The sequence below is a fragment of the Ciconia boyciana genome, chromosome 4 (assembly GCF_034638445.1).
Source record: "Ciconia boyciana chromosome 4, ASM3463844v1, whole genome shotgun sequence".
Classification (NCBI taxonomy): domain Eukaryota; kingdom Metazoa; phylum Chordata; class Aves; order Ciconiiformes; family Ciconiidae; genus Ciconia; species Ciconia boyciana.
Genome location: NC_132937.1, coordinates 62,706,877 through 62,720,414, shown reverse-complemented (window position 1 = coordinate 62,720,414; position 13,538 = coordinate 62,706,877). Strand labels below are relative to the sequence as shown.

At 36.6% G+C, this 13,538-nt stretch overlaps 1 protein-coding gene across 3 annotated transcripts in view; it reads left to right on the top strand.

Annotated features, from left to right (window-relative positions):
* FANCC (FA complementation group C) overlaps positions 1-13,538 on the top strand; it is a 92,738-nt gene that overhangs the window by 8,940 nt on the left and 70,260 nt on the right. For 2 of the 3 annotated variants that reach the window (XM_072859430.1, XM_072859429.1), the window contains exons 2-4: positions 7,971-8,130; positions 10,505-10,678; positions 12,296-12,380. In XM_072859430.1, coding sequence (XP_072715531.1) covers positions 8,056-8,130; positions 10,505-10,678; positions 12,296-12,380 — 334 coding nt within the window. In that variant the 5' untranslated portion in view covers positions 7,971-8,055. The remainder of the gene's footprint in view (positions 1-7,970; positions 8,131-10,504; positions 10,679-12,295; positions 12,381-13,538) is intronic. The other variant, XM_072859431.1, reaches the window with a different exon arrangement.

The window sequence follows — 13,538 nt, the reverse complement described above, 5'->3', positions numbered from 1 at the left end:
CTTCATTAGTAAATATTAGAGGTTCTTAAACGGTTCTGGAGATTTTTACAGAAAAGGAATTCACTTAGTATAAGCAAGACAACTCTATACACTGTATGAATAGCTCTGGCTATCAATACCATAGGCAGTATTTTAACTGATGTTCAAATACTTGCGATAAAGGAGTTTGGACGATATGTCTTCTTTTCTTATGTCTGTGTAAGTCAGGGCTAAAGCCTGAATTTAGCAAAGTTGTATGGCTACCAAAGAAGCATAACTGTTGGAAATATGATGCCCTTTAACACTAAGTTAACACTAAACTTACAATTTAATTGAAGAAAGAAAGGCTAGTCATTCTTCTCTATGTCTAAATAGATTGTGTCCCTGTCCCCCCCTCCCGTTTTTTTTTAAATGGTGAAACAAAGGTGAGTATTTTCAGACCATGCTACCCATTTGCAGAATCTCCTCCATAGCTTAGTTGGAGGAAGATGATGTTCTGCCAGGAACTTTTTTAGGCTTTCCCCCAACTCCTTGTAATTTGAGATACATACTGATGTACAGGTAGAAGTGAATGCTGTTCCTTGATATACAAAGGAATACACTTTTTTCTTTTATGTTACAGGTCATATATGACTCCTCTGAAGAGAGGACTAATGTTCTGACTTGCAGTGTACAATTTAATGTATATTCTACTTATGCTTGGAAACTAGGGAATTACTGCATATTTGTTAATTGCATAACTTAGAGTGAAACATCTAAAAAGCAAAGAAAAAAGTGCCGAAGATTGGTGTATATGCAACCCACCCTCACTGGTAGCTCAAAGTATTGTAACTCTGGAAAGAAAGAAATGCTGTTTATTTCATGGTGAAACTTTGGATTAATCTCTAGTTAAAGTTTTTTTTCAGAGGAACTGAATTTTAAGAGAAGAAATTTCTCTGTATTCCACTGAAGCAGTATACAAATACAAATTAATTGGAGAGGAGGTTCAATGATGAGGGAAGTTTGAATGATTGGTTTTGTTTATGTTCAGATCAGAATAGAATAGACTAGACTACTTTGGTTGGAAGGGACCTACAACGATCGTCTAGTCCAACTGCCTGACCACTTCAGGGCTGACCAAGTTAAAGCATGGTATTAAGGGCATTGTTCCCTGACACTGACAGGCTTGGGGCATCACCCACCTCTCTAGGAAGCCTGTTCCAGTGTTTGACTAACCTCTCGGTAAAGAAATGCTTCCTAACGTCCAGTCTAAACCTCCCCATGCGCAGCTTTGAACCATTCCCACGTGTTCTGTCGCTGGATCCCAGGGACAAGAGATCAGCACCTCCCTCTCCACCTCCCCTCCTCAGGAAGCTGTACAGAGCAATGAGGTCGCCCCTCAGCCTCCTTCTCTCCAAACTAGACAAAGCCAGGGTCCCCAGCTGCTCCTCACAGGACATGCCTTCCAGCCCTCCCACCAGCTTTGTTGCCCTCCTCTGGATGCATTCAAGGACCTTCACATCCTTCTTCAATTGTGGGGCCCAGAAGTGCACACAGTACTCAAGGTGAGGCTACACCAAGGCTAAACACAGCGGGATAATCACCTCTTCTGACCAGCTGGTAACGCTGTGTTTGATGCACCCCAGGGTGCAGTTCGCCCTCCTGGCTGCCAGGGCACACTGCTGGCTCACATGGAGCCTGCTGTCAACCAGCACCCCCAGATCAGTTTTTTTCTGAAGAAGTGTTGTTCTGTAGAGAAGAGGTTGAAGAAAGCCTTTTAGGCATGTGAAGTTACAGTAAAAATGTCTAATAGTGGATTTAAGCTGGAGGAGAGAGTGATAACCAGATGTAAAAGTTTAACTGAGAAAGTACACTTTTTATTTGGTACAAAAATCACTCTGTGTCTAGGTAATTGTAATTCATTCACATCTTTGCTTTGGCTTACATGAAGCTATGTGAGAGCATAATAATTTGCCAGAAGAGGGTAATGAAAACTTTATAGTCAAAGTTTTACTCAGGTAGCCCACGAGATACTGAGGGACGCATTAGCTGGCAGATTGAATATAGGAGAAGGAGTACAAACAATAAATTACATCTAACAAGAATTTTCCATTATTGCTAATAGGTCTAACTTTTCTGGTGTAGTGACTTGGTGAGCTCTTACATGGATAAGCTTCTTAGTGTCTTGAATGCACCATGTAAAATTCAGGCTCCATTGAAACTAACAAAGATTTTGCCGCTGATGTAAACAGAGTCAGAATTTTCCTGTAACCTGCAAAAGAAGGTCTAATTTATGTAGTGTTTACACTACTGATATCGGAGGCCCATGCACAATTGATGTGTCATGTTACTAGCCATTGTGAAGCTAAACTGGTGTTAGCAATGATTGGACTTTTTGCGAAGTGGTGTAAAAATACGTTAAATTTATTTTTGTGTTACCAGATATTCTACAAAAGCAGTTCTGCCTCCTGTAGTTCAGAGGTTGAATCAAACCTAATGCCTCTTTACAGAGTTGCATTTATTCTTTGTTTGCATTGTCGTCTTAGCTGCATTTTTCTTTGTGTGGCCTTTGTTGGCAGCTGTTATCACAGAAGTCAACTGAAAATGAACTCGGCTGAGTGAAAAGGCTCTGTCCAGCAAACTGAATCCAAGAATATTTTAACATTCATCTTCATAAGAGCTATCCCAAAAAATCTTTATCCCTCGAGCACTAGGAGAGATTGCCACATTACAGTGACCTGAGTGTTACCAAAAGAATCTTGGAAGATTTGCTGTTTAGATTGTGCAAGACAAAATGTGTAAGTTTTTGCCTTACTGTGGAAATACATTGAAAGGAGATGTGCTTCACACCTCCACCCCCCGCCCCCCCTCCCCATTTCTAGAAGATTATGAAGGTATGTACTTGTTTGTGCTTTCGTTCACCATGCTCAGTATGTAATTTCTAGCTTCTGCTGTATTTTGTCATGTATTGTTTTTACCTTTCTGTGGCAGATCACTGTGTACTGATGAGAGGTAAACAATTCAGATATGGAAGAACAAGCAAGGATTTAAAGAGTGAGCTAGAAGCCCCCTGTTTCTTTCAAGTCTGGCTTTTTTTCAGAAGGCCATGTTGATCTGCTTAACATCAGTGTGCACCGCTGAAATCTGGGACTTGGTTTATTCCCTTGAAACAAATTTGCATTTTGTACATGCATCTGATTCCTTGCCTAGTGGTATGGACAGCTTTGTGGGCCTTGCTGGATTTTGATGTGGCTAGTCCTGACATTGATATTCTTGTAAATGAAGACATCGTATGGTTTGGTACTTTGCTGAATTGCGTAGAGCCTTCTGCCAGAGATATAAAGGTACTTTACCTCATTGTCTGTTTTCTTCTCTTAAATTTAACTTCTAAAAAAAATACTTGTGGTGTTGGAGTCTTAATAACTTCGTTGGCGCGTTTCTTGCAGGAGCAACTTCCAGCGGCTTGTGATCAGACTTTGTACTCAATTTGTGCCTAAAAACATAGTAACCCATTCTGTGGGCTGATAATTGCATCTTTTGTGTATGGAATTGATAATTAATTGCCTTGTTGTCCTGTTAACATATTACAGAAAGGTAACAAATAACATCTGTAAAATTCAGTGATATCACTCCTAAATGTCTTTCACATCTTTCACTGTTCCCTTGGGCAAAAGAGAAGAGTTAGACGGATGTGCTGAGATATTATTTCTGCCTTTCCCATTAAAGAAGCTTTTATTCTTAGCCTCTTGAAATGGGGTAGGTCAGAAGGAAGATCTGCTGCTGCGAGAAAAGGCTGCCATTAGAACCAGAAAGTTTTAAAATGAATTTTTGTGTGAAGTGTTTACTGTTATCAGGGAAGGTTAATAAATAGTATTTTTTTGGTCATGAAGCTTACAGCCTGATGAATGGGAAGGAAGGAGAAGGCTTTATTATGATCATATAGTCCTTTTGGGAGGAGATGTAATGTTTTCAGAGTGTTCTAGAAAGGGAGATCTTGTATGAATCCCAGCAATGCATGCTTCCTCAGGGCATCGAGTCTTTTCCAGTCCTGCAGGGCAACAGAATGCAACTGGAAACATCATTTTGCTGTTTGCAACGTCACTCAGATTAAACCTGTGCAAGAGGTTTAATACATATGCTGTCCACAAAAGTAGCCCTGTTAGTGGCCACAGTCCCTTAAAGTTGAAAATTGGGCTTTTTTTCCAGTGAGACCTGATAATGTAATTAAGAAGGCAGATCTGACAACTGTTAAAATACTAATTATTGGAGTAAATAGACAAAACAAATACAGAGGAGTTAATTACTTTCTCTAGGAGAACTGTTAGTCTAAATGTTGAATGATAATGCCACCCATCTGCTTGACAGCTATTTAGTTTACCAGATTTTGCATGCCACTTAGCCAATGTCGGTTCCTTTCTTTTGGCAAAACACTGTTCTTTGGTTTTATTTCCAGAGGAAGATGTATTTGCATGCAATTTGTTTTAATCTGGAACGTCTGCATAGACAGGCAGTTTTCTATAATAGTGGTTTGTTCTTGCTGTGAAATATCTGTGGATGTACGCACAAAGAGGAATAGGCAAACTTGCTCTTATCTGAAAAGTTACTAAATAAAAAATCAACACTAATCAACACTGGATGTAAGCACACTGTCCAGAACCAAGACGAAAATTGTTCTCTAGATTATTCTTGACTGCTGGACTGCCAGTGAGTGTAGATTAGACTTAATACCAACCTATAAACCAGCCTGTGAACCTAATTTCTCAACAAGAGACACTGTGAAAAATAAGATGAGAGAAATAAATAATATATATTTTTAATTTTCACATAGTCTTTACTACTCTTGGGCCTTTCTGAAGTTTCTAAAAAATTACTCACTTTTTTTCCTAATAAACTTTTTTTGACTTTATTCTTGGGGGTCTAGTAATAAGTTTTCTTTAAAGTAGGAGATAAATCATGTTTGATCTTACTGCCTAACTAAGTATGTATTATATTTTCTTTTTGTTCTTGGTGAGTAAAAGGAGAGTTGTCAAGGTGAAGATGAAGAATATACTTGTGGGAACAAGGTGAAAGAACCTAATAGACATTTTATGTGGAGAAATAATAAATGAGGAACTAGTATCTATGTTCTGGATAACTGCTACTATTTTTTTGTTTTGGCATAACCTCAAAATATCATCCATTAGATAGCAAATTTGTGACATGATTATCATAATCTTTGAAACATGGAAACAGTAAGTTAATAGTCTTCTGCTCTATTAGTGCATCAAATATGCTGTATCATAATCGAGTTAAGGGTGATTAACTAAGGAGTCAAAATCATGGTATCTTTTGATTATATAATATACTGAAGTGCTTACCTAATATCTAGTCTCTTAATTCCTGGTGTTAGTCTCCCAGTATCTATTAGAGTAATAAACATGCACAAAAGGACTGTTCGACTGCTTTTGTAAGCGTTAACAACCCTAAAAATAATTTGGAATTTGGAATGTATGTTTATGTGTCTGTTAGCTCAGTGGTGACCTGTGCTGCTTGAGGCCTTTGGACCTTGATGTCATATAAGTATTTTAACTGTTTTCTTGTTTTGTTTTCTCCTCACAAACTGAGGTTGCTGATGGGCAAGATTTGAGAGAGGAGATGGGGTAATGGAAAATGAAATGTTCATTTTTAGTGTGGAGCTACTTATCACTGGTCAAGGAAAAGTATACAAATGAGAGCTTTATACCTTGAATGCAAGTTTTTGTCACATTTATTTGGAATGCTGTGACATAAGGCAATATTGTACCTTAATGGTATCTCAAAGATCCTTCTACTTGAAATGCTTTTATTTCTTTAAAAATAACAGCTGAATTTACAAGATTAAAGACAAACTAAGTAATAAAAGTTTAGCAGTAATTTTTGGCAATCTATTAAAGCCAGATTTGGGGACACTGAAAGCTATGAAGGTTTGTTACTAAATTTTCTATGGTTGACAGAAATTCTTTCTTGAGGAGTTGTAATGTTTTAGCAACTGCATATTCCCTTTTTATTATAGCTGAGTCCTGAGTTTCAGAATTTGTAATAGTAAATAAGTTACTTTGCTTTCACTTGATTTTTCTCTTTTTATGGTTTTACTTGAAAAGATTTTATTTCTACAGTTCTAGAGGAAAAAAAAATCTTCATTCTTTTACTACCTTACGTGCTGATGCACAAATATTTCATTTTCAGACTGTATCTATGAGATAGTTGTGAGAAATTTTCTGAAAACTTTGTTGGTGTCTCTTCTACCCTTGCAAATAGTTCACAATCACAGATTAATAGTATTCAGGTATGTCTTAGTGTGGAAGACACTGACAGTGTGGTGTTTGTATGTATGTGTTCTAGAGGACGTAGCAGTAACTCTGTTATTGAGTTCCCTGGTGTACTATAGGGCTTTGCCTCAAGATCTGGTAACAAAAGTTACTGACTGAAGTGTTACATTTCAGACACTAATCCAGATAGCTCACTTGACAGAATAAAGCTAATCCATCCCTTGTTAGAAATGCTGCCTTCAGCTTCTGAAAGATGTAACAAGTACCCTCATGCCTGAGCTCCACAGGGTTCTCTGTGCTTGAAAGTACAAGCCCAGGAGGGTTTGGCTTGGGGGTTCAGAGGGAGGAGGACTAAAGACTATTTCTTCCCCTTCTTTCTAGAAGTAAAGGATATTTCAAGGCAATTCACAGTAGATCCAGCTTCTGAATTTCTCATGTTGGGGAGTAGTCATAAATAAGAAGCAGTTTTTGATTCTTGGCAGCTGAAATAAAAGGACTCCCAACTAACTGAAGAGAGTGGAAATGAACCTGAAAGAGACTTTAGGAATATACGTGACAATATGACAAGTCAAATTAATAATCAAGTCTTTATTATCTATAATTTCTGAAGGTCTTTTAATATGTTCTGTGTCTTACTGGGATCTGAATGTTTAAATTACATTTAATTAACTAACAGTTTTATATTTGTTAATAAACTATATATCCTGTGACAGTTTTTGAGATGAAATCTGTGTGTCAGGTTTGGTATGTTATGTTTTCTTTTTAATTGTGTTATTTATATATGCAGTAATTTTACTGTATGCTTTCCAGTAATGTTGAGGTGAAGACAAGAGTAAGCTATATTAATAAAATTGCTCTTTTCAGGATTAGATGCTGTAGTTAAAATAAGCAATCAATAAAATAACTATTTCATTGGAGGCTTCTAAAGAAAGCAAACACCTAAGTAGAGCTTAAAAATTATGCTATTGCAAATAGAACAGGTGCTTGGGATAACTTTTTTTTCTGGTTTTCTTTTAGTGTGGCATAAGCAGTGTTGTGATGCAGCAAAATATTAGTGCATATTAAATTAAGCATGTTCTTGATCAAGGACGAATTGAAGCACATACAAAATGCTAAACAAGGGCCAATGGCCTAAATGAACAATGCAGCAATTCTTGGACATGTCACTTTAATATACTCTTCTGTAGATCTCAGTATAAGTTTTATAAGAATGTGAATTGATTGTATCCCAAAACAGATAATAACAATATTTTTAGCACTTACAGATTTTTTGTGATGATACTTTTTAAAAATCTACATTCAGTTCCTAATAGTTGCTGTAAGAGATTCTGCTACCATTGAATTGGCAAGAGTAGTTTTATATAAAGCTTTACAGAAGTGCTCAACCTTGCCTTCTCCTCCCAAAAAGAGTGCAAACAAAGATTGTTATTCATGTCACTCTTAATGGTTTATTTCCTGGGTTTTTTCAGTGTATATATACCACAGTTTTACAGATGCGCACTGAGGATTACCTGTTCTCTTAGTCATATAGATCACTTTCTCCTTATTTCTGATATTATAGTATTTTGAGCAGTTTCAGAAAATTATTTGCATGGAAAAATACATTTATTTGTCCCTTAACCCACTTTAGAAATGAGATGGAAAACTGACTCCTCCATCTTTGCCTGTAAACTTGTCCATGAATGAGCATTAGAATGCTGCTAAAATTTCTGAACTCTGTTTTAGGAGAGGTGCGAGATACAGAAAATGATATGAAAGCAGCAAGTTGAGGATTGATCCTTCTGAAGGCATACTTTGAACTCTAGAATGTATGGTTGGGATTTTTTGGTGCAAGTTCTTATGCTTTCATACAACAAGACAACTGTGGAAAATTACTGCATTTCAGGTGAGGATTTTGAATAGCACTGAACACAGAACTACTTTGTTTTCTTGGTGAGGGAAAGACAGGTTTATTTATGTGACTAGTACAAGTCTGTTGATGGGACAGTACTTTGCTCATATCCAAGATACCCAGGACAGGTATCTTAAGGGAATTAACTATCAGAAACTGTAAAAAATGCATACTTGCAGTTAGCAGCATATAGAATAGATATACTTTTATGATTTCCTTTCTCTTATGATTTGTGCTGACATTCTCCTTTTTGACTTTTTTTTGGTTGTAGTTTAAACAAGAACGTACATCTCAGTCTTTGACAGTTTTTTCTGTAAGGCAATGGCTCTTGACCAGCTAAGGAGTTGCTAAGGAGTCTCTCTGGACCAGCAATCCAGTTTATTTAGCTGTAATTAAGAAGGGAGATAAAATATCTTTCTTATTGTGGAGCTGTGTTTTCAGACTTCTGGAAAAAGACCATCCTCACTCTGTGATGGTTGTGCCGTTCTGCATACTGGAATAGTAGTTACAGGTACCTGATATAGGAGAGAAGCCTGCTTGATTTGCTTACCTTGAATCCTCTGTTAATATGTAGCCAACTCATGTGACTGGCCCAAAAATGCTGCAGTGTCTGGTTATTCCCCCCCCCCCTTCCCTTTTTTCTCCCTTTTTCTTAAACTTTTAGAAGCCATTTTGTTAGGGGACTTGTTTTTCAGTTATTTGGGAGGATTAATCTTACCTGGGAACATCAAACAGGCTCATTAATTTACTCAAATCTGTAAATTCAGTACCTGGCTTTAATTTGTTCTTAAAGTCTTCGTTATGTCCCTGTGATGATGAGGATGTTTGATGGCTAATTGCTGCTGGGTGTTTGACCTATGTCACCCGAGAGAGCTATGGTGATGAAGTCTTGTAGCCTGTTTTTGATACTCATAGAAGATCAGTAAGATCTTGGCACTACACAGGTCCATTAAGAGTTCTGTTGACAGCAGGAGTTGCAGGTAGAAATGGGAGTGTAACAAAGTACACAAAAGCATTGGCTTTGCTTACATTACTTTGAACGTGTTTGGGGCAAATATGCATTGAACTCTGGCAAGCCAACAGCTTTATCTTACTTTTTTTGCTGGACAGGATCCAAAGTCAAGTAATAGTTGTGATTCACTGTGGGGTATTTATTTATTTATTACTTGTAGAAATTAAGCAAGTTTATTAATGATCTTCAGATTTTTATCTGGCTCAGGTTAGCATGCTATATAACTGATGTGATTGTAAGGGTTAGCTTTATAGAGCAAGCTTGATTTGCAGGGCTGCTGTTCAGGTTCAGGTTTATTTTTTTGATCTGTAGCTTACAAAGGTAAATATTCATTGATTTCTGTTGCTTCTATGAGTGTCTGAATTTGTCTGCAAGTGGGAAACAGTTCATTTCTGAGAACTGCCACCACGTTTGTGTTAATTGACAGTTGTCTTTACAGTCTTGTCAGAAAGCACAATGATAGAATGGCTGCAAGAGCTCATTTGCTCTTTCAGCCTATGAGGTGTTTCTTTCAGAGAGATTTAAAGGTTGGTGTAGTGCCTGCTGTGCTATTCTCTGTCCTTCTGCCAACGAAAAATATAATAGCAAACCAGAAAAAAATGTGGGGGTGGTTTTTTGGTGTCTTTTACTGGGGCAATTTGGTTAGATTTTAACATTCTGGCTTGGCAATAATGCTCATCTCTCAAAGACCCAGTTTTTACAGCAAAGTATGCCACTGGGTATAGATTATATATGGTACAGCTTTTATTCAGAACTGAGTTATATGTAAAGCTGCAGGGGGTAATATTTTTTCCCTCTCCTTTGTATAATAATACAAAGAAAAACAGAGCTGAAATACTAATTTTATTCGTTTCCTTTAAGGACAGTACTCTTCTTGCACTTAAAACTAATGATCAATTACAAATGTAGAACTTAGAGCAAGCAAAGGCCCCCTAACACCTTTTGTTTTGATTGAGCCTTACTTTAATGCTTTCATTTATCTTGAAATGGGCATTTTCAGTTTTTCATCATGCAAAGCATTCTAAATAAATGCACACTCACATTACTCTAATATTCTTTGAGTGAAATATTGGTGACGACAAATTCAGGTAATAAAAGCCTGAGACACAGCTGGGTGGTACATTCTAAGGTAATTTACTGATTACTACTTTGCCACAATGGGGTTATTATTTTACCCTCTTACTAGTACAAAGAAAATTGGCACCCTTATCAGATTTAAATACAAAGACACCCCCCACACCCCCCTTCACATGTGAACACAAAAAAAGTTAGCAGAAATCCTTCTTCCCGTTTTCATTCTTGGTTTGAAGCCAGTGTGTAGTGCTGCCTGATGTGGAGTTACAGTCTTTTTTTCAGGATTGTGGAATGGCCCAGGATACTGCAGTACCCAGACTGAACTTTGAATATTGGTTGGATAAAGCTATTGAATGGGGTCAAGCCACCACGTTGGAATCCCAGAAGGATGTGTGCCTTCACTTGCCCCAGCTCCAGGAGTTTCTACATCAGATTTATGAAACTTTAAAACATATGGTAAGTGACTTTAAAAGGAAGAGTGACCTGTTTTGAAGACACCCTCAGAAACAGTCTGCACCATGTTTTGACAAAACCAGAAGCTAACAGTAGCAAAGAGGTTTGTATTATTGACCTAATGTATTGCTGGATCAGAGAGGCAAATTGGGGAAACAGTCACAGGTAATGCAAACAGGAGTGTGCTTCCTGTTTCTTTGATTTATTGTGAAAGGAGCTTTTTCGTCTTGATTGGTTGTTGTCACGTGAGATTTCCCAGCCAATGCTCTAGCCTCTTTAAAAAACTCTTTAAAATAAACAAGAATTTGATTCTGGTTGTCAGGTCATAAATTGGATTATTTAAAGCCCTTAACATGCAAAACTGTAACTGATCCTTTAAATCTTAGAGAGTCTGTTGACACGTTAACCCCAGTGTTGTGGCACACATAGTGAATTCTAGCAGCACGGTCAGATCGTTGGCATATGCTGCTGGCTGTTCTGTTTAGTAATTTAATTATTGTCTGCAGTCACTTGAGTGCTTTTTTAAAAAGTAAGTTTAGTTGCTTATATGTTTAGTTGTGTATATTTTTTTCTGAGCATGGCTTTTTCAGTATGTGTATTCAGTATAATTAGCTTTAGAAATATTGCATTATGGCATGAGGATGACTTCTTATGGAAGTAATTATTTTTAAATATTCTTCTTATCTGAAGACTGCAGAGTTGTTATTTTCTTCTGAACTGAATTTGACTTTTAAATAAAAGGTTTTTGGGGAGTGGTGTTTCTTCCCATATTTATATATGTCTTTTTCTTAAGAGGGAGAAAAAAACATACCTATTTTTAATGTTGCTACTTCAAGTAATCTGAGGTTTGGCCTGAAATGGACCTTGTGAATATGGCCCCAGAAAGTCTAGGGCTAGCCCCAAACGTGAGACAAATTTAAGGAATTTATTGCAGCAGCAGGAGATGGTTATTGTTTCTGCTACTTGCATGCTATCTCAGCACAGCACCATTTTTAAAAGCCTTCCTTTATTAGATAGTAAAGTTACAAAAATGGAAAAATAAGACTGATTACACAGGACTGTATATAAACTACATTGTCTACTACTTTTATAGTGAAGCTGCTTTCTATTTGGTTACAAGTTAAATTGCAGTTTGTTACTGGCTAGCCATTACGTAAGTTAATTTAAAGAAAGCAAGTGAAAGTAACAGAAAGATAATTAGTTTTATGCCATAGTAGGTATTCATTTCTTCAGAAAGTCTGAGATACAGTATATTAAAGCAATGAGGATCAACAAAAATATAGTTTAATTGTGCTTTTATTATCATGGAAATCTTGGTTACTAATACTGTTTTCTGATTACTGGATGTGAGGCAAATGAACAAATTTTCTACCATAATTAAGTATTAGGTGAGGAAATTACTTACTTAAGCTTTAACTTATTTGAATTATGACTTATAGCCAATTTCAAGAAGTTCTGCTTTTGTTACGTACCTGCAGGTGGTTTGTGTTTTGCTTCCATTTCACAGCAAAATCATTGGGATTGTAATTTACAACAATCTGTATTATTAACAGTTCTCCTAACCTACTTTTGATGTGTAGTATATTTATTATCTTTTTGTTTGTTCTTATGTTTTAACAGGATTCAATTGTAGCAATCCAGCAGTTCCCTTTAATTGGCCAGCTTCTAGGAAGGCTTTGTTGGAATCCTTTTGTTATAGGATATGGTAAGAACGTGTAATGACACTTCTGCAGCAGTTCCATAAACTTTATTCTATAGGAATTAGGAAAATACAACTTGTAACATACTTTGATTTTTTCCAAAAAGCACATCATTCTTTTTTACTTAAGTAAATTTTGAGATGAAAAAGTTAGCCAAGTTATTTAAAATATGTGGCATTGAGAAATCTTAAATTTACATTTGGAGCTAATTAATTTCATTGATTCGTTACAGAATCTTGACTTGGGAGCAGTAGGTTGTAAACCCCGTGAGTGTTTATGTGCATCATGATTTCTGTTTTTCTTATTTTCTTGTTGTATTAATTACATTTTTGTTAGGTTCTCAAAATGTACAAAATCTAGAGTTTCTGATTACTTTCAACAGAAGTTTCTTCCAGTTATACATCAGAATATTCTATTGTATATGCTACTATACAATAATTAATTTTTTTGATACTTGGTTTGTTTTTTTTATTAGTGTAAAGCTCTACTAAGTTATGATTGTGTTTGTTTTTATTGAGTTTATTCTGAATGTGTGTTTGCCCCATCTTGCAAACTAGTGAAAATGCACATAGAATCAAAAGCAAAACAGTAAAGTGGTGACATAAGAAAAAAGCACATGAAAAACCAAGACCCTCTTACTGGTAGTGTGTATGTGTGTAGGTGAGAACTAAGAAGAGAAAAGAAATTGGGGACAGGAAAACTGTTGGGAGGGAGGACTTGTGTTACCTTACCAGCAGTTCCAGTACATTTTTCAGGAATTGAGATGTTGGTATGTTGATAAATGACTCGGGATCTACTTTTAAGTAGAATACTAATTCTGAGCTTATCTGTGATCCCTTAAAATAATCTTTGGAATCTTCTTCTACTACTACAACTAAGAAAAAGAAGTCACACTTTGTCTCTTCTGCTTTATGCTTCTTTTTGGGGAAATACAGGAAAGGACAATTTTTGTGTTCACCTGGAAGGGCTTATTAAGTCAAGCACATAAGGCTAAAGTGATCATATGTCTTCTGGCTTGGCTGTGTCTTCCTCTAGTCAGCTCCAAGCACAGGCAGAATGAACTTGTCTGCAAAACACACAGTAGATGTGTGTTATGTCAGCACTTCCCCTCTGAAAGGGAAATTTGGGAAGGAACCTAGATTTGAACATAGATCACTTCTGCA